The sequence below is a fragment of the Pogoniulus pusillus genome, chromosome 8, assembly GCF_015220805.1.
Source record: "Pogoniulus pusillus isolate bPogPus1 chromosome 8, bPogPus1.pri, whole genome shotgun sequence".
In the NCBI taxonomy this organism is placed as follows: Eukaryota; Metazoa; Chordata; class Aves; order Piciformes; family Lybiidae; genus Pogoniulus; species Pogoniulus pusillus.
In genome coordinates, this window is record NC_087271.1 from 39,585,092 (window position 1) to 39,611,924 (window position 26,833).

The 26,833-nt window shown below is 39.3% G+C and overlaps 2 protein-coding genes across 8 annotated transcripts in view; one reads left to right on the top strand and one right to left on the bottom strand.

The window, feature by feature from the left end:
- RALGPS2 (Ral GEF with PH domain and SH3 binding motif 2) overlaps positions 1 to 26,833 on the top strand; it is a 125,163-nt gene that overhangs the window by 53,650 nt on the left and 44,680 nt on the right. For all 6 annotated transcript variants that reach the window (XM_064148143.1, XM_064148144.1, XM_064148145.1 and 3 more), the window contains one exon: positions 1,676 to 1,802. In XM_064148143.1, the coding sequence (XP_064004213.1) occupies positions 1,676 to 1,802 (127 nt within the window). The remainder of the gene's footprint in view (positions 1 to 1,675; positions 1,803 to 26,833) is intronic.
- On the bottom strand, positions 7,663 to 24,511 carry ANGPTL1 (angiopoietin like 1). Of its 2 annotated transcripts, XM_064148137.1 has the most exons (5): positions 24,203 to 24,511; positions 16,738 to 17,592; positions 11,706 to 11,899; positions 9,134 to 9,404; positions 7,663 to 7,950 (listed from the first exon to the last, which is right to left on the bottom strand). In XM_064148137.1, exons 2-5 carry the CDS (start codon positions 17,558 to 17,560, stop codon positions 7,763 to 7,765), a joined length of 1,476 nt encoding a protein of 491 aa, XP_064004207.1. In that variant the 5' UTR covers positions 17,561 to 17,592; positions 24,203 to 24,511; the 3' UTR covers positions 7,663 to 7,762. The 2 variants fall into 2 exon arrangements, with proteins under 2 accessions (XP_064004207.1, XP_064004208.1); XM_064148138.1 differs by lacking the exon at positions 24,203 to 24,511 and having other exon boundaries at positions 16,738 to 17,597.

Genomic DNA, 26,833 nt, shown 5'->3' on the forward strand with positions numbered 1-26,833 from the left:
TTCCGGCATAGAAATATTTTCCTTTGAAAAGTAGTTCCCTGCAGATGCCACTAAACGTAGAGGCTCCTAATTTGGCCAGAAGCTATTTTGTATTTAGTTGCTGGAAAATTATGAATGCCAAAGTGGGTCATACTTGAATCATTTAGGAGTTCATACTGTTGGAACTTTTTTTTTTTTTGCTGTGGAAAGCAGATGTCCGGGAAGTTTTGATTCAGTTTCCACAAAGAGATTTGTAGCTTCTCTGATAACTAAATCTAGCAAATGTACTCAGTTTTCAGGGTATAATATGCAATAACTGCTTCACACAGTATATTGGTAGGTCTGCTTTTGTACACTTATGAAAGAATGGCCTTTTTTGGGAACATTTTTGTTTGACATCTGTTTTTTGACTGCAATTAGTGTTATTTTTGTGTAGTTGTATCCTTGAGTTGGAAGAACATTAGGAATGACCTGCTTGTTGATGCCTCAGAGCTGAGAAAACACTGGTCGATTCAGCCATACATTGTGTAGTTATCCAGCTGTATGTAACAGATGAACTGTGACATTTTCATGTGTGAGAGAAAAATCAAGGGAGGAAATACTCCTGTGTAAGAAATCCGTGTAAATAGATCATTGAAACAGACATCAGTGCTACAAAAAGTGCTTGTTTGCTTGGTAACTGAATGATAGTGTTGCTAAGTTGATAAATGTTACCAGAAATTGAATATAATTCATGCCTACTGAGGTACTCCTCTAGAATTCTGGCCACATTTTGCTAATGGATAGTTAAGTGAGCCATGGCTTCAAAATCTCTCTAAGGAAATCTTAACCAAGTTAACGCTTCAAGAAGGATCTCAGGAAGACCTTCTGGTTTTCTGTTTTCATCAGGTTGACAGATTGGTACTTCAACAGTTACACACTAACTGTGGTGCTAGAATGGTTTTTATTTCTTTATTGTTTCTGTGTGACTTGAAACAGAAGTCAGCTATAGCCATATAGTGAGAGAACCTTATTACTACCGTGATTATACCGTTCACAGCTTCTTTTCCTGCTCAGTCAACCAGAAGTTTTTGTTTGCACTTAAGAGAGAATTATTTTTGTGCTCTTGGCATGTGTGTCAGCTTTTAAAGCTTGCCCCTCTCACTGCCTCTGAAATGCCAGGCAACTTCTCTCATGTTTCTGTAGATGTTTAATTCCTCATACAATCCCAAGTGAGTCTATGCTTTTCATCATCTGATGTAAGATTTGCTAATTCCAGTTGCAGGATAGCTCCTAGCAATGTGCACTGCAAACTGATAAAGTTGTATTTCTCTTGGAAGCTCAGTTGATAAATCCCTGAAGTAATTCTAAGCCTTGGGCTTTCTGTATATTCAAATCAAGAAGCAGCATGTGAAAAGGCACACCAAGCCATCAGAGTAAGTGATAGAGTAACCTTCCAACACTTTCAATAAGGAAGATTTCTTCTTCATATCTCAGATAGTTCGTAGCACCCTGCAATCAACTCAATTCAAACAGTCAGGAATAGACACAAACATACTCAGTCCCTTGAAAAAAAAAACAAAGGGATGTTACATAGGAGGAATCTGGAGTGGAAAGGAGCCATTAAGTTTTCACTTGGATTAAATTCATGTCTTCTGACAGTATGTCTGAAAAATTTGTCTCATTCATTGATTTTTGTCTTCCTGCCCTCCCCTAGTTATTGAGTCGGAAGGATAAAGCCACGTTTGATAAGCTGGAGTATGTTATGAGTAAAGAAGATAACTACAAAAGGCTTAGAGACTATATCAGCAGTTTGAAGATGACTCCTTGTATTCCCTATTTAGGTAAGTTAAAGTACTTTTGGTGGGAAGCACTAATGATAAACACACTTCTCCAATAATTACAGAAACTAGACACCGTCTTTTAAGCACTCATGAAATTACTCCAGTGAAGAATCTGTAACCACTAGCCTAACTCTGGACACTGTGTAGGGCAAGAAGTATCTTCACTAGCCTCAGAATGCAAGTAACTATTAAACCCTAAAAACACTTCAGCTTTTACATACAGTGTCAATTTTCTAGGGAATTATTTTCCCGTCTGTTGTATGGATTTACTGATTGACTTCTGCAGAAGTACTTAGATTGTTTTGCCTGCTTAATGCTTGACTGTTACTGCAATGATGGCTTTTTATTTAAGAAAAGCTGTAAATCATCAGCCTCAGAGATAAATGTAGGTCTTAAGGTTTGAAACCTGCTAAACTCTGGAGATAGTGCTGCATTTCATTATACTAAAGGTGACAGGAGAAACCAGGTTGTTATGACTGATTCAGCTCTATGGAACGATTAGAAGTGAATGGTATTTCTGTGTAGTCAAAAACTAGATACATGTGGTCTCAGTTTTTACAGTGTGATCAGTGTGCCTTTTTTAAGTAGCTTTTCTTTGATACCATAAGATGTTGTTAGTCACATAAAATTAAGGAAATGTTTACCCAGTTTCTTCCTTTTCCAGAAAAAATAGTTGATGTTTCTTTCAGAAAATGAGTTACTCCTATCCCTAGGTTCAAGATGACCTCCTCTGTTGATTAAAGCTTATTAACCTGGAATCTCATTGTTCCTCGAGTTTGATACCTCCTTTACTCAGCTGGGTTAATAACTTTTGCAAGATTAATAATTGGACAGTCATCTTTATGTTGTGATCTATGTAACCATCACAATATTATTTCAGCTGGTTTCTTCATAGCTTATGAGTGAAAATACCATTTATTAATATTAGAATCCTTAAGAGTGCCTCTAAAATGCTGTTTGAATAGAAACAGCATTGTTATATAGATGTTTAACTAGAAAAAAATGTTGTGGAGAACCAATTTTAATGACAAGTAGTCTTACAGTGTTCCTCATTCTGTCTCCAGTTTTTATTTCCCTCCTACATCCATCAAGTTCCAACATGATCTTAGGCAGCTGTTAATTTCCTGTATTTTCAAGTATTCAGATGTTGGTAATTGTGCTTAGAACAATCAGCATGAGTGTATTTTGTCTTGAAGAGCAGGTGTGAAAACTGCAGCTGTGACACATCACTACATGCCACTCTATTTGTTGGTATAGCTGTTAAACCCAAACCTGAATTAAAAGGGGCAAAAAAGATGCCAAGCATAAAATGATGTGATAAAAAACATGTAATTTTGTAGCTATCCTATCGTGTACACATAGCCTATACACACTGTATGTGGTTCTGAAATGCAGTTTCTAGCTTTCCAGATGCTTTTTACCTGCCTACCATGATTACTGGAATATGAAGCCAGGTTCAAATGGTTTTCTTGCTGATTATTGAAGCCCCAAGGCAACCTGCTGTCAGATTTTCTTCCTTTTTTAAAGTCTTTCAGTACTTATGCCAAAGCATAAATTTCTCTGCATTCGTGGCAGGAGAAGTGCTGCCTGACTTGGTAGTTTGCTGAAGTGAAATGTGTATTTCTTTTCTACTTAGAAAGGAAGAAATGCTCTGTGCTATGACCTGCTGTAGTTAAGGCATGTGTTGTAACCTGGTTTCATATGATATCAGTTGTTACCAACGACATGAAGAATGTCCTGAGGCCTTTTTTAATTCTCCAAAGCAATAGCAAGTGCCCTCTGGTGCACTCCCTCTAAAATTAAATTTGTAAGGTTTAAATAAGTGTCAAAAAGTACAAGATTGCCTTGAAAATACAGTCCTGATAAATCTGGCTCTATCTTGGAAGATTGATGGTTGAGTCCAATTTTTCTTGTTTGATCAAAGCTTTAATCTCCATCAGAACCTGAGTAGACTTGCAGGAGTATTAGTTCTCAGATTTCCTTCCTTCCAAGGCATTTTTACTGATGCAGGAGACTTATGGAACAGAGATAACTTGTTTATTTTACTTACTGTTTTAAGCTTTCCAGCTCTAGGTTGTAATTCCTGAAAGGACCTTTTCCTGCTTATACCATGTTCCTTCAGGTAGAAAATCATATAGGGAAGTAGTGCTGCTGCTGGTTTAACTGTTTAAAGTCAACCTAAAAGTCTGGAGTTTGAAATTGTGATCATGGCTCGTGTTTGGGAGGGGAATTAATTGTAAAGTCAATTTCCAGTCGTGGTGAAAGAAGAGAGGAAGCGAGGCTTCCCTCAGTGTTGGTGCAGAGGTCCTGCAATTGCTCTGCTCCCCTGAAATGCTCTCTGGAAGACTGTAGAGAATGAAGCCTGCCACAGAGTTAAATTTGCCTTTGTGAGTCCCCTCCAGAGAAATGCTGGTGCTGCCCATGAAGGACCCTGCTTGGAAGGTCACTGGGGCTGTGAGCATATAAAGGAATTTCAGCTGTGATTTCAAGAATAAGTGCTTTACCCTTCAGAGCTTGTTAGGTTTACCCTTACACAATCAAATATCAACTGTGGGTGTAGAGTTTGTTCATGGTTGTCTTTTGAGTAGTCTTTGCAATGGGAGCGGAGCCACTGTGCTTACTAACACAGCTCACACACTGTGGACAAGATAAAGAAAGCTTTCCACATTTAAATGGGGAAAGGATTAGACTAATTTTCAATTCCTTGCAATAGTGTGATGTGATTCCAGAGTTCTAGAAAGGCAAGTGAGAGCAGCACATCATCAGTGTGGACTCCTTAACTTAAATGTGAGAGCTAAGAGCTGTGCAGTGCCACCAAAACACTCAGCATTAGGTGCTCCTTAGCAATGTGGGGTGTCAGCATAGTTACCTCACCCCACCAGCTAAAATAGCCAAAATAAATAGGAGCTGTGTATGTGATGTCATATCTCACCTTAGAATCAAAACCCATTCTCAAATGGAGTTGTGTTGTGACGTCCTGGTTAGTTTGAGCTAGCACAATGAAACAATTGAGCCGTAGCTTGAGAAGTAAGATTTTTATTTAACTGAGCAGTACTATCTTGTGAAATATTTTCTTATAGTTTTCTTTCAGGAATTATATCCAGAAACAGAAAAGCTGAAAACAGGTTATTGGTATTGAAGTATAGATCTGATGAATATTCAGCTACTTCAGTGATAATGCTGTCAGTAGACTTTGGAAATAGATGTGAAAACCAAGTTTCATGTTTAGTACAGGTTAAACTTTTTCAAGGTTTGCTTGGTTAATTTTGCTTTGATGGTGCAGGAATGGTGACTGGTGTGTCCTTCATAGACTGACTGCTTCTGAATGTCCAGTCCAGTAGGCCTGAGGGGTCTTACAGCCTCTCCTGGAGCACTTCTCTTAAAAATGTATGAGTGAAGATATTAACCCTGCTTAGAAAAATTCAACTCAGAAATGAAGAACTGAAGAAGCTACAAACACTTGAAAATAGTGAATTATTATACAGAGTATGAACCATCCCAAAAAAGAGACACTATGCTTTCCCTCCTCCTAGTCTTAAAGCTGCATCTTTGAAGTTAAGTCTTTCAGAGCACAGCATTTGTACAGTGTGACCTTACTGGGTGTATTTTATAATAATAATGTCTAACTAATGTCATCCTGCAGCTTTAAACTGGTGAAGACTCACTTTTAAGTGTCTAATATGTATGATTGAAAGGCTGAGTGAAAGCCATTTTTCCTCAGAGGGGTCTGTAAAGTACACCTTTCACTGACTGCACTGAATAAACAAACACAGCTTTTGTAGCTGCTGGCAGATTCTTGTAAAATAAGATCTCTTGCAAGGACAGGAGATGTGTCAGTTGAATGAACTAAAACTGTCTTTAAAGGAACATTTTGGAGGACATTTTCAGCTTTTGCATTTACCTGAACTGCTCTTCTATCCAGCTACCATAGAAAAAAATAATAGACTATAGATAGTCCAAGTTAAGCATTTGCAAATAAAAAGCATTTTACAGAACCCTCAGTCAATGAGGTCTCTCTGATATTTATAACACACAGATACTCCTTCTATGAAGAGCAATTTCAGAGCTGTAGCCTTTAACATTTCTGTCAGCTGAAGTTATTAGAACTTGGGAATGGCATATGCTGGGCCTGATTCCCTCCCACCCACCCCCCACCAACCCCAATTAAATATGGTTGAAACTTGGTGGCTTTGATCTCTGACCAAAGTTTTAACTACAACCCTTGCAGCCATGTGTTATCAGGAAGCTTTAACTACTCCAGAGAATGTGTTTGGAAGGCAGAATGCTGTTTTCTCTCCTGGACTACAAATGAGCTTTTGCACAGCACTTGATTCCAACTCATTTAACCTAACTGTAGCATGAGATTATTCTTTTAGCTATTAGAGTTTCTTTATGTTAAATAGAGGCAAAGTTCCTTAAAATCTCACAGGCACACAAGATGCCAAACAGAATGCCTTAGTTATGGTTCAGAACAGTGGTTTTGGCTTTTTGTAATGTTAAACTGAATTAGGTGAATTGTGGCTAAGTACAATTGTTAAGTAATGTTATATACTAGGAAGAAAGTTACAGTTTCAGAGACTCTGGTACCTAAAGCAAACATTTTGTGGTTTTGGTTTTGGAAGTATCTCAGTTTTGATGCATTGTGTTATGTGGCTTTTGTTAAGGGCTGGAAAAGTATGTTCTGATTAATTTCTTCTGTTGTATATTAATTCTAGTAGAAATCAGATCTCTAGAAGGCAGGAAAAAGTTAATATAGGGCAGTATCAAAAGTTGTATACATGTAGGGGAAGGAAAAGGTGTATGTCAAAAGAACGATCTAACAAGTTTGAGGTAATAGGGAGAGCTGATTTCTGATCTTTGTTTTGCTATATCAGCAGAAAGATGTGTTGGAGGAAAAAGTTTAATATTTAGAGAGCTGATCCTTCTCTGAGTTTGTGCGTGAACACTTTTTGAGACTTCATCATTGCTAACTGGAGCAGAGGGTGGGTCTCTAAGTATGAAGTCATAACTTCAGTGTCAGGGCTTTTTGTTTTGCCACTTTTAAGTTCCAAGTACCAATAAATATTGTTATTTAATTAAGGCATTTGAATGTAAAAAAAAAGTCTTGAGGAATTGATAGGGCTGGGTGCTAGGTTGGACTGGATGATCTTGGAGGTCTCTTCCAACCTGGTCGATTCTGTGATTCTATGATTCTATGAATTTGGTTGTCTTATATTCATCAGTAACTTCATGTGGTTATTTTTCTTTCCATACATTAGGAACACTTTGCTTAAGTATTCTGCAGAAGGTAGGATATGCAGATCTTAAGGAACCTTCTACACCCCTAAGAAATCTCTTTTCTGTTTAATTCATCACTTCCCTTTGAAATAGGTACTTGTTGCAAAAATCTCTCTGCTGGCAAAGCTAGGATGCCTTTGGTTTCATGTGCAGCTTCCTGGAGTAAATCTTAAACAACAGTAATGCGAACTCAGATTTTTGTTGAAAGTAAAGACCAAGAGTTTTAAATAAATTGTTAAATAACTAATCCATTTTCACATTAAAGCAAGACATTGTCATTTCACATATTTACATTTTAAGGGCTGAGCTAACCTAAAGAAGCATAAGCTTTTTAAGTGACAAAAGCTTACATGCTGTCATAGATCTGGAGTTTTGTTACCAGCTTTAACAACTGCTTATATAAAGCACGTTTGACTTGAACACAGATAAATATGCTTTGCAAGCACAAACTTCTGCTTTTGTGAATGTGTGTTTAAAAAAACCACTGTCACAGTAGAAAAGGTTTCTTAAAAAAGGAGAGGGGAACACAACAGGGTTAAAAAAAAGACAGGAAAACTGTAGACCTGCTTTTTGCAGGGGCAGATTGTGCAAAATAATGATTAAGAAGTAATGTTTTATTTCTGTGGAACTCAAGCGCCGAGAAGTTTACAGGTAATCACTTGAGCACTGTTGGATTTCCCTCCTCAGTCTATAGGTCTGATCATCATTTGAACTGCTTTCAAGGAGTAGGAACCTCCTCGGTACTCAGCCCAAAATATTCCATCCTGATACTTGCTCCTGTAGTGGCCTCCTCTGTACCACACCCCGTTGAGGTTCGAGTGGGCACAGGCGTTGTACCACCAGCCGCCTTTGTGAAAATGAGCGCAGTTTCCTGTGGAACAGCAAGAAATGGGTGACCTTTAGAGCAGAAATAGCAATCAGCACGTGATTTCATGTGCCAGCTTACTCTTAGAGGGAGCCTTGGACTGTTGTGGTCTTACAAATCGCTGCTTAGACCCAGGTGATAAATCCTCTTGTAACAATGACAGAGCAGGGAGGATGTAATGTGACAGTGGAAAATGAAGGAGATGACTCTTCTCAGACTACCGGCAGTACTTGGCCATGAGCTAACATTCAAGGAACTCAGATTATGTGCTGTTTAGAAATACTTCTTTGGAAGCAATGTGAGTTCATACAGTCCCAAGCAGCACACAGGGCCACAGCTCCACAAAGAGTTGCTTGTAACTTGTGTGCTTAGTGTTGTATGCCTCTTTTAGAGTTTGCAAGATATGTCCAGCGTTACGGTTATTGACAGCTGAGAAAAGGCAGTTGCAGTATTACGCTCCCCAACCTTTCTTGTACTGCTAAGGCTTTAAGGGGAAAGCTGGAGGAAGAGCTTGGGAAAAAAATAGTGTCCTTGAAGGAGAACAAATCAAAGTGAGCTGCCTGTTTCTACAGTATGTAATGAAGCCTGTGCACGACTGTACTTCCTTCTGTGCTGTTCAGAGGCTTTAATTCATGGGGATTATTCCTTGAGGGTGTCAGTGTGCTGGAACAGGCTGCCCCTTTTCTGGAGGCATTTAAAATCCATCTGGACATGATTCCATAGGATTTCATCTAGGTGATCCTGCTCTAGAAGGGATGTCGGGGTAGATAATATTCAGAGGTCCCTTCCAATCCCTACCATTCTGTGGTTACTGTTGTGTGACCACAGCACTGCTCTGAGAGATTTCCTGGACAGATATTCTGACTGCAGTTACATACAACTGGTAAGGATGTCACCAAGGTGAATATTAACCTTGTTCAAGTGTGCCTGTAACAAGGGAAATAGTATTCTGAACAGTGCAGGGGCTTGCAGGAGGCCCTGCCAACATGATTTTTATCATTATTGATTTGAAGCACCTTTCCATAAAGTCATTCACAGGATATTAGGGGTTGGGAGGGACCCAAGGAGATCATTGAGTCCAACCCCCTGCTCTGTCAGAATTTGTATTCTTTTTTTGTGCCACATTATTTTCTGAGAGGAGATCTCAGTAATGGAATCTGAATGATGGCATACTTGCCAGTTTCCTTACCTGAATACATGTCCCTGTCCCTGTCCAGTGTGGTGAATTGCTTCCCATTGTGCCAGATCATGGAATCACCTGCATTTCCTTGGTACGTCCCTAAGCGCAGCCGGTAGAATTCGCTTTCAGGCTCCAGGCGGAAACTGCTGTATTCTGCATAGACCTTCTTATTGCTCCAGTCCTCCAGCTCAATCAACAGTCTGTAATTATCCTGATTGGTAAGCATGTAAATATTTTCCAGTCCCAGCCAGTACTCTCCATCAATGTTTCCAAATCCTTTCTGTAGAGAAGAAGATGAGAAGCTTAGCTTTTCATGTTGGTCAAAATATTCGGCACCAGTGGAGCTAAGGTACTGAAAGCCTGTAAGCTTCTGTGTGACTGCTCAGCCCATGCATTCAAAGGCTTTATTCCACTGCACTTGGTCATTTATGCAGATGGACTGCTAGCTGCATGAGGTGCTGCCAGAATCAGGGAAGGAAACAGAACTGTCTGTTTTCTGTGATGCCTTTTTAAGATAAAGGGAGAGAGAATAGGGAAACTGAACAATGTGCTTCTTGGCAAAGCTAAGAGGATCTGTGAGAATGTATGAATAATGAAATTTAAGGGGCTGTATTTCCAGGTTGAAAAAGGTATTTATGGATCAACAGTCTCATTGTTCAAGGTAAACCACTTTTTATTGCCTTTTTAATGCAACTAGTGTTGTTCTTTACTGTAAATTTAATCACATAACTCAATTGTGCTCCTTAGTAGATATATTTGAAATGAAATATAAAGACAAATTTCCTTTTAAATCACAGACTACCAATATAGTAGCTATGAAATGATATCTCATATCTCCTGTCTGTAAGTAAACCACAGATGATAATGTTTAATGTTGCAGCTACAGTAGGTATGTACACTGTAGCTAGCTGTTATGCTTCCTGGTTTCTTTCTAGGGTCTTTCTACCCTCTGTTTCATGCCGTTGATTATGTAGGACCTACATTTGATTTCCTGCTTTGAGTCACTTTCGGGAGATAAACACTCTAGACTTCTATATCTAGCTACAGTTTCACAAGTGGTTTCAGTTGATCTTGACATCACACTGCTGCCAAAAATGGTAGCAATGCTTTTTCTTCTGGCTCATGGCCACTTTTGCAGTGCTTCCTTTGCATCAACACTACAGCTGTGTGGCCACACAGAGACTAGGAAAGAAGCAGAAATGTGGGTGTAGGAGACATCTCTGCTGTCAGTGGTGCAGGAATAGTTTAAAGTCTGTCCCACAGGTGAATGTAGGCAACAGGAATACTTTTGTCAGCGACTGCGTTTTACCAAGAAGTCTGTTGAGGGCAAGTTTGCCAAAGCTTGAGCCATTGTTAGTCACCATTTATAGACACGAGACTACATTTTCTTTGCATTATGATCAGAATGTTTAGAGTTGCTTTGTAAGGCACTCCACAACTGCCTTGTAACATTAAAAACAAACCAAACCCCAACCCCACTTACTTTTCTGAGAAATAAGGACTTTGTATAACTGCTGCTAAGGAGTGACTAACATTTGAATCATCAAACTCCAAGAACACAAAAGGTGAAAATACTTAGAGTAATTTTTGTTTGTCATTTCCTTTGTATACATGATCCTATTTTTGGATGACTGAGGGAGTTAAACGGGGCTCAGTTCTCTCTTCAGGTACAATGCACATGGAAATCATAGATCCATTTAAAGTAAGCTCAGCATCCTATATGTATGAAGTCAGCACTTTATTATTAGTTTTAAACCCCAACCAAATGGATTTTCAAATTTCCTGTCTGGCATGTAATTACTCCAGAGCAGCATGTGTTTGTCATCTTAGGCATTATGCCTGCTAGTGCATAGGAACACACAAGAATGTGTTTCAGTTCACCAGCCCTACGTCTTCAGCTTTCTAACCTAATCTTAAAGGTAGAAATGATTTCCTTTAGTTCATTATTAGGAATGTTTTTAAATCAAGACCCTGATTAATGTGCTTAAATCAATAATTCCACTGGCTGTGATTGGGTATTCGTAAGGGAGACAGTGAAGCTTTTCAAGTACTTATGTAGTTCTCAGCGTGTTAATAAAAATCATGTGTTTAATTATGTCTTTGTAGTAAATTACTTTCCAGTCACTGCCTAGAGTAGCATGTGTCTCCCCAGTTGTTGTCTTGTGCATTACAAATGCAGGCTATTCCACAGAGTCATAGAATCGACCAGGCTGGAAGAGACCTTCAAGATCACCCAGTCCAACCTATCACCCAGCCCTGTCCAATCTAGTTTTCAACTAGACCATGGCACTAAGTGCCTCATCCAGGCTTTGCTTGAACACCTCCAAAGTTAAGGAATCACTGACTGAATTAGGACATTGCCATTGAAATGTGTTTGCCTCTGAGGGATGACCACTCTTTTGAATTGTTTAAGCAAAACTAACTGAAGCATCTGGTTCCAGCTCCTGAGTGTTTATCCTTGAGTACAACTGTTTGCCATGAGGAGCTGGGTTGGAAGCATTCCCACCATCTCAGCTGCAACAGATAATGGGCAATGCCATGCTAAAACAAAGCAGCTGATCTTCTGCATTCCAGAATTTACCTTGTAACTGTCCCAGTTCCTGAAAAAGTTGACAGAGCCATCTGTCCTCTTCTGAATAACTGCCCATCCTCCGGGGTCCAGGCTGTTCTCACACCATAGCTGCATTGGCTCGTTGCTGTGTTCAGGTTTGATCATGTAAATGCCGCTGTTGGAATGCCCAGCTTCCTTGGCTTGCTGGCAGTCCTTGAATGGACCTTTTTGAAAAGAGATACAGTAAGCATTCAAGCGTGGCTATGCAATGGGCATTGCTCAGGAATGTTTTGTAATGGTAATGGAAAGTCAGGAATTCAATTAAGGTACAAGTACCTTGGAACAACAGTGTGAACAGTTACTGTCTTAGATTAAATGCTTGTATAAAAATAAACATATATCCTGTAGCTCCTTTTTAAAGACAGCTCATTTTGCTGAACAGATATTAGACACTTTTAACCTTTGTCTGCCGTGTCAAAGATTTACACTTTGCCTCTTGGCATTCAAGCAGTACATTGTTTTTAATTTACTGTTTCCTCCTATACCGCTTTTACAATGAGTAGATGTCAGTCTGCTTCGTTGTATAAGTACACCCATCTGAAACTGGTAGAAGCTTCAATACAAGATACCCAAACAATCTCCCTCCTGAGGAATTGTTCACGTACCTGAATGCATGAGTAGTTGGAGAGCTGCTGTGAGAAATACTTACTGCCAGAGTCTACAGGCATGGGATTTGGTGAAAGAGTGTTCTTTACATACTTACCCAGTTCTGAGATCAGCCTATTAACTATATTGAGGAACTGTATTGAGTTTCATGTAGCATCCTGGTGTTGTACACATAGATGGGTACTGGTGAGGAATATGTACAACAGAGAAGGACCTTTGAAGAGCTGAAAGGGCTCACAAAGTTTACAGGACTGTGGTTCTGCAAAAAGGCTGTCAACTGTGCTGTTTGAAAGCTCTGTTTTAGACCATGTGAAGAGTGGTTTTACGGAAGAGTAAATGTTATTCTGCAAGGAATATGCACCTTACAGATCTCTGAGAACCTTGCCTAGTTTGCCTTTTAATGTGGGGGAATATTTTTTATTTCTCTACTTAGCAAAGTATTGACATTCATGTATCATTACTTGAGTTGATTGAGAGAGACTGGTTATTTACTACAGAAAAGCAGGGTATGTTCTGGTGGCTGCTTAGTGGTGGATGCCCTAAATAGATCTGAAAATTCATACTTGGTAAATCTGAAAAGAAATTGCCTGCAGCTCTTTTTTCATTTTAGAAGGCTCATTTTCTCAAACCTACTTACAAGTTCAGAGCAAACTCATTAATCACAGAAGAGCCTGATGTGCAAAGAAGCGTAAAAGGCAGTTGTTGAGGTTATTCTTAATCAAAAGTAGAGGTCGAATGAAAGTGACCTTCACTGCAGATTAAGGTTGCGTGACAAAAGCAAATTGGAAGTCACACTTTTATTAGGTTTTGAAGTGGTATCTGCCAGTTGGATAAGTGTGTAATTTGAGAGAAATCCATAAAGCATTTCACATTAATTAGATCACAGAAACCTTGGGTGTCTAATGAAGGTGACTACTTGGAGCTTCTGGCTGTGGCAGTGCTACCAAGAATGCTGCAGACATTGAGCCATCATCGTGAGCACTGGTGCATACTGTACTGTCAGTACTGGACAGTAGCTTTGTCACTCTTGCAGTGCATGCAGTAGTAGCTCAGGAAATAAATACTGTAGCTTTAGTATATGAGTGCACAATTGTTCACAGTTAACATTGTAATGAGCACAGTCTGTGTGACAAAGGTTGTTCACTGGATAGGTAATTTCCTGGGCTAAGCTGGGTCTGTTTGTCCAGTGTTTAGGTAATTTCCTAAGTTGGGACTCAGTCTCTTTCCTTGAACTGTCTAAAGTAACTTCAGGCCTTTATACCTGAAAAATAAAGGGGGGGTGGGGCGGGGGGGTGGGGAAGGAGGATTCTAGAAGTATTATTAAGCAAGTAGTGCATTAGAAAAAGTGTAAACTACTGGAGGATGAATCGAGGACTCATTTGTCCATGAGAGATCCAGTCAGACGTTTTTAAACAGCTTTTAAGGGAGACAGAATTGTACAAGTCTGTAGAAATACACTTGGATCACTTCTGAGATTCAGCTGACATTAAGGTTACAGGATCAACTTGTCTGCTTTTTGGTGCTCAGATGTGTCTGTGTATTTATCTTAACGTTGCAGCAGAAGTAATGGGTTTCTGCTCTTAGTGAAAGGGAATCCAACAAATGCCTGAACTCTCCATGTGTAGCTGTGAGTCTTTTCTGAGGAGTTCTTTTGGTTTATGTCATCATTTAAAATTCTGGTTCAGTGGAAATGCAGAGACTGGTGGAAGAGTGTAAGGTTGTCCCCAGGGCTGGCGAGTGGAGGATCTGGCTAAGGAAAGAAGCATAATTGTTGTTTAAAATGTTACCTATGTAAGGGCTAAGTTTCTCATGTATACCTATCTGCATAAACTTCAGCTGTGGAGACAGCTATAGGTTAGAAATACTGAGAATATGATTTCTTATAGATTTCATGTCTAAATTGGTGGGTTAGAGGTTTGATGAGTGCCCTTCAGAGTCTGTTGTAAATTAGATGTAGGAAAGAAGGCAACTGATGAAATATTAAGTTGGAAGCTTAATAAAATGATGACTGAATCAAATTTTAAAGTGGCAGGTATTGTCTTGAGTGGTTGATACAGAAGCTGTGCTTGTATAAGCTTCATAGAGAGGATTTTTGAGGCAGTAGTAGAGGAAAATTCCCAAATTAAATTTGGCATATATTAAAAGCATTCAATTACATTGCTACCTGAGAGCCATTAGCAGCAGCGTGGACTGCATGTGTCGTTTTCCAGCACTCTGTCTCCTTGTAGCTGCTTTTTGCAACATAATGGCAGTGAAATGTGTGGGCACTGTTATTCCAAGGATAAAGATAATTGTGAAAGCTACAGTTCACAATTTTTCTTCCTCCCATTTTTCGGGCAATTTAATGTAGGTTAACCCATAAACTACTCAGAAAATACAATCTCATCCTTGTATTCCCCATATATTTTGAGTTTTGCCCTCCACTTGCAATATTATGCATGCTGACCCTTCTGTGAACTTGTACAAGCATTTGTTAGGTGCTGCTTCATCAGACATGTAAGGAGAAAGCTTCTTGATTCTCCATTCGTTTCTTCTGTCATAGCCAAGTCTTTGACAGGCCTGTTTCTAAATAGGGTTCCTTGTCTTTTTTGACACCTTTATACATTACAGTCATCTGTGAAGTGGAAAGTTCATTTCTCTTTGTCATTACCAGTTTTGGCTCTGGGCACTGTTAAATATACTGAACTCAGAGATAATAACTGGGCATCGTTTTGCTCTTTAGAAGTTTTGGGTTTGATGATTGATGCTTTACCAGCTGAGGCAACTCTCCACTCTCACTTTCCCAAGGCACAGCAAGAAATGCTGAAACTGCAAACCAAAGAATCTAGCATTAAAGAAAGGAAGTTGAATAATGTTAAAATAGATGTCTTGAGATTTCTCTCTGTTCTGTTGCAAAAGTGGATCCAAACTCTGAACTTAAAGATGTAAGGAAGGTAATGAAAACCCTGGTAGATAATTTAGAGGCAAGTAGCGCTGTTGCTCTGTTTTGTATGTCCAGCAGGCCTACACTGAGGGAGCAAAAGATACATTTCTAACAGAACTCTGAAGTAAGGTTTTCTGGGAAACAGGTAGTTGCCCTTTTAAAAAAACCTATACTTTTACTGTCTGTGCAGACATTAATGTAATGCTTTTCCTTCGTATGATGATGCATGATTTCATTTCTCTTGACATCTGGCATTTCACTTGGGACTGTGCCTCAGTTTTCTGCAAACCCTGAATGAGTATAATTATTCTTTAAATCAGCAGCCAGTTGTTTGCAGTGTTGTAGAACACTCACAACTAAATGTTTGTCTTCATGGTAGGAACCAAGTTGAACTTCCAGCTATGACTAAAGGCAATTTGAAACAACAACAGCAACAAAAAGGCAAAAACCAACTACCCCACAATCCAAACACAAAAATCCCCTAACCAAACCCTTTTGCTAGGCAAGCTGAGAGAAGCCTGAGAGCAATTGCACTTGAGTGGAAGCCTGAGAAAAGCTTCATTTTATGAAGTCTTTTTTCTTAATCACAGTTCTGTCAAAGTTACTATAGTGAGAATCATGACAGAATTCAGGGCAGTTTAGAGGAAATTAATTTCCTTGTCACTAGTTTTGTTTCTAGTGATCAATGAATTTGTCTCACAATCTGAAGGATCTGAAGAATGTAGTACATGAAGATGTGATACGATCCCCTGAATGTGTGTTTACAGTATCTGTGATACCAGTTTAAGTGGCCATCTCCTCCCGACATCAGGTTCCTGGGAATGCAACTACTGGTTTTAAATATTCAAAGCTGAGTGCATCTAATTGGATCCATCCATGATTCGATTATCCTTTCAAAGTTATCTCTTGAATATTTCAGACACTTGCTACATAACTTTGTTGGTGGATTTAGAAGTTCATTATAAAGCAGCTCAGACTAGGAGCAGTAAAACTCTCCTAGCGGGATTATCTTCTGGCAACGGTGTAAGTATAAAGGGACAACTACTTAAAATTACATTGTTTGATTTAGATAAATTAGATTCAGTTATCCACCATTGCTGGTATTATGTAGCTGTGGGCATCTTCATAGAAGCAGATAAATACTACTGTGCTAATGTTGAATTTTCATTCCTATAACTCAGCCTTAGCTGGAGACACAAACCCAAATATTTTGTGACTCAAAGGCATGAGTTCTTCAAATTGAATTTCTGAGTATCAACTGTTTCAACAAACTGATCTGAAGCAGTTCCTAGGAATTAGGCTGTTTGGCAAAATAAGGCTTTCTGTGGGCAGGAGAAGAAAAACTACTAGACTCCAGAGCAAAGGTGACCTGTACTGGATACTTTAAATTCTTCATTCGTTTTCTCTAGCCAAGCCAGTTTCCCTCTGAAATGGAGAGATCTCGAGTTAGGCAAGTAGGGATAGGTAACTCACCCTCATTAATTAAAGCCAGTGGTGGCACTCTGAAAGGACTCTTTGTAGGAGAAGTAGCTGGGTCAGGTGGTGGCCTTACATCTCTGTCTCTAGGGTAACCTGGGTCTCGCTGTATCTCGTTACCTCCCAGGAGAACAGGAGTGTATGGCTGGCTGTTGGGAATGTGCTGGGGCACAACTTGCACAAGAGGTGGAGACCCGTGGGTGTCCTGGCGCGAGAAGATTCTTAAGCACTGTTCTTCGAGCAGCGAGATAGTCACAGACTGATTATTGACAAGATCAGTTAGTGCTGCGTATTTTACTTCAAGCTCCTTGTATTTCGTTGCCATCTTCAACATTTCTGTTGTGACATTGAGGACTTTGTTTTCCAGTTGGGAAAGCTCAAGCGAGTTATCGCGCTTTCGAATGATCTCGTGCAGGAGCTGCATGTAGAGTTGGGTGACTCGAGAGTTCATGTTTCGACTTTCTTTCCTCAGTAGTTTGACTTCGTTCACAATGTTTCCGTCCACGTCCACTACCAGTTGCAAAATGTCAATCTCCCGCTTCTGCTTGGACAGCACATCCTTCAAGTTCTCGATGTCCATCCTGGTCACTTCATCTTTCCTGTTGCCGCTGCCTGGCCCGTTAGTGTTCACGCAGATTGGCCCTGTGATTTTTTGCTCAGGGACCAGGAAGGTGTAACCACATTTCTTCCCCTCCTCTCCATCTGCCGCACGAGGCTGCCTCCGCTGGGATGTTTTGCTGGGTGTGGATTGCTCTGTGCAGCGCCCGCTAGACAGCAGCAGGAACAGTAGTACGCCGCCAGGCCATTGACGTGTCTTCATTTTAAGGCAAGTGTGAGGACTGACAGAAGAAACTATCAAAAAGGAGAAAAGATTAAAATCATTACATTAGGGCCATAACTAAGGCTCCTGTACTGCTCAAACTGCCTAAACTGGTGGTTTGCCATGCTTACACACTTAGCATCCCTGGAGGGGCTTAAAAGCCATGTAGATAGAGTGCTGAGGGACATGGGTTAGTGAGCTGGCAGTGCTGGATTAGTGATGGGACTCGATGATCTGAAAGACCTCTTCCAGTCAAAATGATTCTGTGATTCTAGGTAAACAAGCCCTTGGAATCTCTTACTTAGAATTGGATTCCACTAGATTAGTTTCAAAGAATAGCTTTCTATTTTGAGCAGCAAACCCTGAAATATAGGTACTGGATTTAGGAGAGAAGTTGTTGCAATAGGCAGATTGTCAGAAACAATATTCTGCTGAGATGATGTATTACACTTCCATTGCAAATTTGATTGCTTAGATCTGTGCTGACTGCAATTAATTGCATAAGGTTACAGAGCATCCAGAGTGCACCCAGAACATGTTCATGGAAGGGAAACAGGGAGGCAGAGTGATAGCATGTTCAAAAAGATGTATATACATTGTGGAATCTGGATTATATAAGGCTTTCTGGTCCTTTGTTTTTAAGCTTTCTGTATATGTGAGTCTGTAGTTTGTTCTGTGCTCTGTCACCTATTCCTATATACACACATTTCAAATGGATGTAGACACACATTTAATACTGGATTTGGATGTCGGTGTTAGGTAGCAGATGATCATAGGATATTTGTCTTAAACATTGACTATTACATATGGAAGTAACTTTAAATTCATAAGGAAGGCCTAGAACACTGTGCTCTGAATGTGTACCCCTACATAGTTGCCTTTGAGATGAGTATTTAATATTGTCACCCTATAGTTGTATTTGAGAAGGTTTTTATCCAAGTAGCACTCAAGTATCAGCTGCGTTGTCACTCTAAAGAACATAGTGAAGTGTTTCAATCACCTTTTAAATAAAATAATTGTATTCCTTTTAACTTTGTGTAAAGAATTAAAATGGAGTGATCAAGAGCCAAGGTGTTTTTTTTTTTAGAGAGACTTAGTGTTTAACTTTGGTTTTTAAATATTTGAGATAAAGGCAGCACTTACAGGAGAAAAACTTCATTTTTCATGTTTTACTTGCTTTGCCAAACAGATCACTCTTGATATCTCAGCTGCTGATCTGGCTTTCCCTTCCAGACTACTATTAGCAGTTGTACAAGGCCTTTTACAGTGGCCTTTGTATAGTGATTAAGAGAAAGTAAAACCAGAGAAATTTTCAGAGCCCTCCTGCCAAGTTCAAGTGCTTTTGGCAGTCTTGAAGCAGTCACCCTGAAGGAGAAGCTTGCATTCACATTCACATTTACAAACGATAAGGTGACTTTTGTGTCAGGTCACTTCTCTCAGTTCTGTTACTGACTTTATTATTACAAGTGATGTCTGCTCAGCCTTGAAGGGAGCATATTAAGTCTTTATTTTTTGGCTTCACTGAGAGCAGTGGTTGCAAACTGGAAACCATTCTGTCTGTGCAATCAGGGGTTCTATCTAGGAATCTTGATCAAATGTTCCATTCTTGTCTCTTGTCTGAGACTTATGTTGCTAACCCCACTTTGGAAGGGGAAATCATTGCTTACCCTGCATAAATGGAGGGAACACATTAGAGCTGGAGGAAGCCTGTATTTAAAAACTAGTTTCTATATGGTTTACAGCTAGTAGCATTTTGGTGTTTAGTATTAAATACTTTCTTTGGAAACCAGAACTTGGTTTAAAGTTTTGTTAATATTTTTTTTTTGCTGAAAGTGTAACTTTTTTTTAAAGGGAAAAAAAAAAACCTAAGGAAAAGTATCACTTTTCTCTAGAGCTAATTGTGTATTTTTGTGTGATAATTTCAGACATTAATCACTTGAGCAGTGCTCAGAGTTGGAAGTTCATTAGGTTAAATTTTCACATGAATCATAGTGAACACATGGGAAACAGCTCTGTGTGCAGTTTTTAACTTGACAAGGATGAGCTGAATAATTGCCTGAAGTTTGAGACCTCTTCACATCTCCTAAATGATTTTTCAATGCTCTTGTGTTCAGTGTTTGCAGATGCAGCAGGGAAAGTGACTTGATGATGTATGGGTAAAGAAGAAGCCATAGTACAAGTCCAGTATGTTACTGGTTTCACAGTATATAATAGCTGTTTCATAGTCCGTAAAGGTGAATAGCACTTTAGTTCTTGGTAGTTTTTAAAGCCCCTCTGCATTTACTTAAATAATGAATGGCTTGGGGATTTTCCCCACAGCAACACAATTTTCCCCTGAAATACATTCAAACTTAATTGAGTCTTTCAAACTCAAACGTATTGCAGTGCAGCCCACTCACCAGGTATTCTGCTGCCCTCTGCCTTCTGCCTTTCTTTTACTGTTCTGTGTGTTCATCTTGAACTTTTACATTTCTGTGTTGAACTTGTCTCTATCTGTGTGTTGGCAGACCATGAAATTCAATTAAATGGTCTAATGTAGCATAACCAAATGCAACAACTGCAGAAGATTATACCCTAGACCATCTTATACTAAACCAAGACATTCAGATAAGCAGGGATGACAATCTGCCTGGTAGGGAATTATTTTTATGCTTCCATGGAAATTTCGATGTTGAAAAATTAAGCATTTTACTATGTTGCTTGGCACGTTTGAGCTGCTTAATGCCTAACTTGTTCTACAATAATAGGTTCTGAGCAAGATATTTACCTGGAGTCTTAATCAGCTTAGAAAGAAATGAAAATACTGTTTCAGAAATTTCCTGATGTTCTGGGCAAGCAGCTTAAAAAAATACAAACTGTTTATCCACAATATCACCGATTGATAGCCTAATATGTAAGACCTAAACATGACAAATATTTGAGTTGGATATTTTATTCTTTTTATTTTAATCAGACACATTATGCCACAGATTCTCAGGTATAGGTAGTGGCATAACTGCTAGCAGGGAACGTGGTTGAGGCTCAGGAAACATTGAAGTCAGAACCACAGCCTAAAACCTTTCTCACCAGTCTACAGTTGCTTGTAGTGAGTAGGGCTGCAGAATACCTAAGCAAGAGAGATTGTGATTACAGATACTATAGCTTTAACATAAGTCTTTTTAGAATTAGAATAGAATTGTCACTTCATTTCCTTCTGCCACCCAGTTTTGAGTCTCAGATTTCCCTAGAAGTTGCATTACATATATTCTAGCATGCTTCTGCAGGAGAAAATGTGCAGTCCTTCTTAGCAACACAGACTTCAGCATCATTCTGAGCTGCACAGAAGGCTTTAATACCATTTTACATTTAATGCCATTCCTGTTCTTCTGCTTTCTTTCTTTCTTTCTTTTTTTTTTTATTATTGGCATGGGAATCAGTGTAGTGAAATAAACCCAAACCAACTTACTTCCAAAACTGATCTTTGATTTATTACTTTGAAAAGTGTTTAAAGGAAGAAAATTCCAATTTAAAAGAGTGGAATAAACTTAACGCTGAGAAAACTACTCTAACGTGGGCTGCCTCACCCCCTAAGATACTGCATCACTTACAATTACTCATTACAAGGGGGAGGAAATGAGGAAGCCAATATATATTTGGCATTATTAAACTTCCTACGCAACAAACTATTTGTTCTTTGGGTACTGCTGTGATTCGCACGTTCAGCAGGATGTAGAATTTGGAGCCCCACAACACAAATTAGAGTCTGTTCATTCAAAGCTGAAGAGGATTCTGCCTGAGCTGTGTAGGTTGCTATGACTGAATGGAATGGAAGAAGTGTTGCAGGTAAATGTGAATATAGGGTTCCCTTTGTATGGGTAGTGCAGTATCAGCACATCATTTTATTCAGAATGTTTCTTAAAAGGAAGTGATAAATACTAGTGGTGCCCTCCCCTATAAACCTCCATCTATAAACATGTAAAACAAGCAAGTAAATGGTAATACCCAGAATAAAGATAGTTTGAACGTTATACCAGTTAATCCAAAAGCAATATTGCTGATGTTATACATACTTCATTTTCTGCTAAGCTTTGTCTAAAATCACCATCTACGTTCTTCTGGCTCTACTGAGAATAAGGGGAGATGCTTGTGGATGTGGGGCTCTTCCTTTGTTGTGTTGGGTCTTCTTGTTGTTTGTTTGGGTTTTGTGTGTGGTGGGTTTGTAGCTTAAAGCTGTGTCCGTAGCATTAGAAACAATGTTCAAGGTAGGGGAAAACACTCTTATTACAGGGGAAATGTTCTCTTGGGTTTTTGATACGTCTCTGTACTTGAGTAAATGACTTTCCCCTATATAAACAAGTGCTTTTCCGGCAAGGCAGCCTGCCTCTGCTGAAATAACAGGATTTCTTTCAATTGTATTGACTAGGATCCAGAAATAATAAGTTCTTGGGTTTTGTTAGTCAGATACATGATGAATTGAGTCCCAGAATTCTGCTTCTCTGAGATTAACAGGAATCTAATTCCTTTTAGGAAAGACAATCTAAAAAGCTTGCAAAATAACCATTGAAAACGTGGTGCTTGAGCAAAGAGTGGATTCTTGGAAATGCTCTGCAGAAGAATCTTGTCATACTGAGTAGTCTGAGAACCCAGTTGAATATCATAATACTTCCAGATTTTGTCATGAAGTGTTGGGTGGTGGTTTTTTTGTTTTTTCCCCTATGATGGCTTCTTTACATTTGTCTGCATCATTTGAACAGGGAGGTACAATGGAGTGATGCATTTTGCCTTTGGAAGTGTGTTACTTAGGGGCTCCATAATTCCCTATCAGGCAGATATTGAGGAGATTAAGCATCTGCTGATGTTTGCTGTAGGCAAATTAGCTTCATTCATTGGTGTATTAGTTTTAAGGACTGGACTTGGAGGGTATGTTAAGAAGAAACAAAGTAAGCCCAACAAAAGAATAATTAAGATCTGATAAAGCCAGGTTGTTACTAGCATAAATTTAAAGGCTCCCAGTTTCCATTCTTCGAAGCAAATGCCAGTAAAACTTGTAAATGGCACATTTTTCCATCATACTTCAGGTCATTCTTGTGGCAGCAGCATAATATTAGTATTCCATTGCTTGTTTTTAAAATAAGCATTTCCAAAATCTGCACTCAAAAGCTGGGAGGCAGCAAAGGAGGAGGCAGAGTTAAAGCCTTGCACATAGCCAGTTTATTGGTTCAGAATTATTGACTCAGCTGGTTTCATTTGTGAAAGATTTAGGAATTGTTCTAAGCAGTGTAAATCAAAACCTTGGCTAATCATGAATGAATGAGGACTGGTGTCTGAAGCACATGATGCAGGCTTCAGATGTTTTTGTTGTTGATGTTGTTTAGATTCTCCTCTCTCATATGGAAAGAAGCACAAAAGGATAGTAAGAAAAAGAGCTCAGGAACTTGGAAAAGATCCACCTTTCTTGTTTGTCCAAGTCTGCTTTGGACCTTTAGCTACCAAACCTTAATTAAGTTTACATTCTGTAAGGCTTTTATCTGTTTTCAGCAATCACCCTCTTTGTTCTCTCTTAGGGTGCCAGGCATTTCTGAGAGTTTGTCAGTGCAAACACATAACTTTAGTTCTCTTCCTTTGTTCCACATAGTTTACTGTATTATAATTCCCAAGTCACCGTGAACTAAGTTCAAAAGCGAAACATGAAGTATTAGCAGCTCTGGTTTGCTTTTTAGCTTTACTTTTTTTCTTCTGTTTGTAAACAACTTTCTTGTTTTAATAATTGACTTGCAACTGCATCCCTCCCCCTCCCCCCCCCCAAAGAACTGTAACAAACCCCTCTATTTTCCACTTAATGTAATGTTTCCTTGGATGCTGCATTTCATGTTCGTGAAATGAATCTTTCTTTAGAAACAAACTGCTCTTTAACTGAGCTACAATTAACTTCCCCATCATTCCACAAATTGTTAAAGGAAGGGATTAGTGCCTGCTGCAGCAATTTTTAGCTGCACAATTGTTTGTGCAACAAACTGGATTTATTCTGAATCAGTGTGTCACTTGGGTTTCTTGGTTGGTTGCACAACTCTACAAGCAACTACTTCTGCTGCTCAGAAGCACCATAAATAAAACTAGCTCAAACAATGTACAATGATTGCTACTTACAGATGTGCATTGATTTCCTTGGGACTTTTTACAGTGGTTTTATTGAGGTATCCATTTTCTAGTTCTAGTAATGCTAGGTCTATGCTCTGGTTTTGGGTGAAGTCCAGCTTCCCTGAAATCGATACGATTTTTGGCTTTTGCTTTCTGCTAGGATCAGAATTGCCCATTAATAAGTTCACAATGCCTAGATTACATACTTAGCAGAGAGTCTGGTAGAGCTCATTTTTGTAACTCTAAATAACAACCTACAGAAGATTTACAGCTAAACAGCTGAAGCTCCATACAACTGGAACGAGTTAGTCTCTGCTCTTATGCAGAACCCTTTTTAATTCTTTCCAAGAATTCTTTCCAAAGGCTACCAAATGCCGCAAAAGTGAGCTTTGTATTTTACTTGTCAAACTTCACTCAAGCTGAGGGAGATTTGTTTCTTCACAATTGTATGGTGAGGGAGATGTATGTCCATTTTACAAATAGCTCAAAATTAAACTTGCAAGTAAAAGTAGCTTTAAAACTTACCAAGATAAAAAAATCTCCCAGCTGTTTCGCTTCTGTGGTAGATGGAAAATCCAGAGGCCAAGTTGCTTTCTTCTTCCTATATTACCCGATGCTGTTGATTGTTAATCTGCAGCTGGAGCTGAAAACTGCTTTTGTCTTTCTCTGTTACATCCAAGTTGTGTTGAGAAATTTGGTTTCTCCATACGACAACCAAGCTAACTAATCATTAGCAACCACCAAAAGAAAAAAAAAGAGGAAAAAGCAATGTTCCAGTATGTGTAATTCCAGAAGAGAGAAAGAAATGGTTTTTGAAGCTGCAGTGTTTTACTCTCCCATGCAGAAGTGCTCTAACCAGCTACAGCTGACCCAGATTCCATATACATCACTTTTGGGCAGTTTTTTTTAAACAAACACACACTGGACTTAGACGTTCAGCCCACCTATGATGTCACCACGAACACACTGAGCGCAGGAGAAACTCCTCCTTCGGATTTCCTATCCATACCCTCCAGACAAGGAGGGGGTAGGGAGGCTGAGAAGTTAGGAACAAGGAAAGATTGTTTGCCAGTAGAAGGGAGGGTACCGTATGGCAACAGACTGTGCAAGAGTTCAGCAGGCAATTACAAATCAAACATTTTTACTACGCTGCCTAAAGATGCCTTTCAAGTTATTACAGTACTGGGCTTCATTTAGAAGAAAGATTCTTTCAGGCTGATAAAACTCCATTTGTGTTGCTGGGAATAAAAGGGGCAGCCTGGCTGGATACAACAGGAAAAATGAACCATTTATAGTCTAGAAGAATGTTCAACAGAATGTCGCCTTCAATTCTTGACATTCACTTAATAAGAAACAGTTCCAGTAGTTAAATGTCTGAAGTCGCCAATACATGTGGAAAACGTTAAAACTCTGTGTGGGACAGTTTTGGGTAGGTATCAGAATATTTGATAACCTCTGACTGGTGTTAGAAGTAGCAGGAGCCACTGAGATTATGCTGTGCGAGGAACACAGCATTTAGTGCTGTCAGTAGTCAGCATTTAAGTGTGTTCAGTTGGTTTCCATTGATTTCTCTGGTTTCTGTGCAAAGGATGTGCCAGCTACACCTGAAGGAATTACCCTAGCAGGCTTTCAAACCTGTTTAGGCCACAGCAATGCATTAGGTAAGAGAACAGTTCTCTACACAAAGAGTTCTTGATTTAGCTAAAGAAAAGATAATCAGTGCTTAAATTGGTCAGGTTATTCAGAAAGATAATCCTACAAATACATTGGTTTATAGAAACTTGCAGAATATTGCAGGTGCCTTTTCATAATGTGTGTCTCTAACTGTAATTAGCAAGCACAAGGTACTTGTGGAAGTACATAATGTACTTGTGGAAGTACATAATGTAATGTGGAAGTACATAATGTAATGTGGAAGACTGAGCAGGTTTGGGATTGTTAAGCCTGTTTGGACATTGCTTGGAAAAGTTAGGTCTGAGGCAGCTTATGCTGTGGAGATAACGTAGCAGTTGAATATCACTGATGCTCTGATTGTCCTTTCTCTTGTTTAAGTGCTGGTTCACGATGGAGAAATGCAGTAGTGTATCAGGTCATGTGTAATACCTTTTTAACTCACTTTTGGACATGTCGCCTTTCAACCACAGGGATTTTAATTTGTGTCTGTGTGTGTGCGCGCACACGCGTGTAGGTGCTGACTTTGGAGCAGTGCCCAGAGCTTCCCAGCTCACATTTGAGGACCATACTGCTTTGGTGCTGTACAAACACAACTGCTGTTCTTGTGAGGTTGTATTAATAGTCTTCCACCTGTAAGGCCAAACTTCTTGGTATGATTTCAGTTGCACAAGGCTGAAAGGTGAAGCAAATTATAATTCTAGAAATACCCTGTAGCCAAAACAATTTTCTTAATGTCTTCAGTTTGGGGGGGGCTATGGATTGGAGGTTTTTTGGTTATTGTTATTCTAAATTTGCATATCTTGTGGAAGGTGCAGGGGATGAAGAGCAATTCATTTTAAGAGCAGAGTTGGTTAGGATATGTTTCGTGACACAGAATTAGTCTTTGGGTGAAGTGAAAGAAAGTGAGTTGCATTTAGAGTTTAAGTAAGTAGGGTTGTGATGGTGTTAGTATGTAAGGAGGATGATTTTCCTCTATAGGATCACAAGATTGAAAGAGTAAGAAGGTTACAATGCAGGTGAGGAAGAAAGCAGGTAGAAGACTTGGAAGAGACTTATCTATAAGTCTGTTGGGTCTTTGGAGTTGTGATTAGTGTTCGGTGCAGGATTCATCCCACATTTAAGTCTGAGTGCACTTAGTTAACTGTAGCCACGTTTCTGGAAGTTTGAGTTTCTATTCAGCTTGAAGAGTTATAGATAATGTGATTTTTCCTTCTGCTATTTTTTTCATTGGAGGAATGAAGTAGTAGACATCCTGAAATCAATCGTAATCTTGATCGTGTATTTTAGCGTTGTGTGTTTCGTGTCCTTCACGTTTGTCAAGGGAATTGGTGATTTGGCAGAAGATTAGGTTCCTGAGTAGTTGTGCCTATCCTTGTGACTACCTTCAGGTTTAGAAATAATGACACTGGTAAGGACAGAATCAGCTGGTAGATGCATAATGTAATGCAAGAGGAAGAGATCCCCTCTGTGAGTTGTTGTACA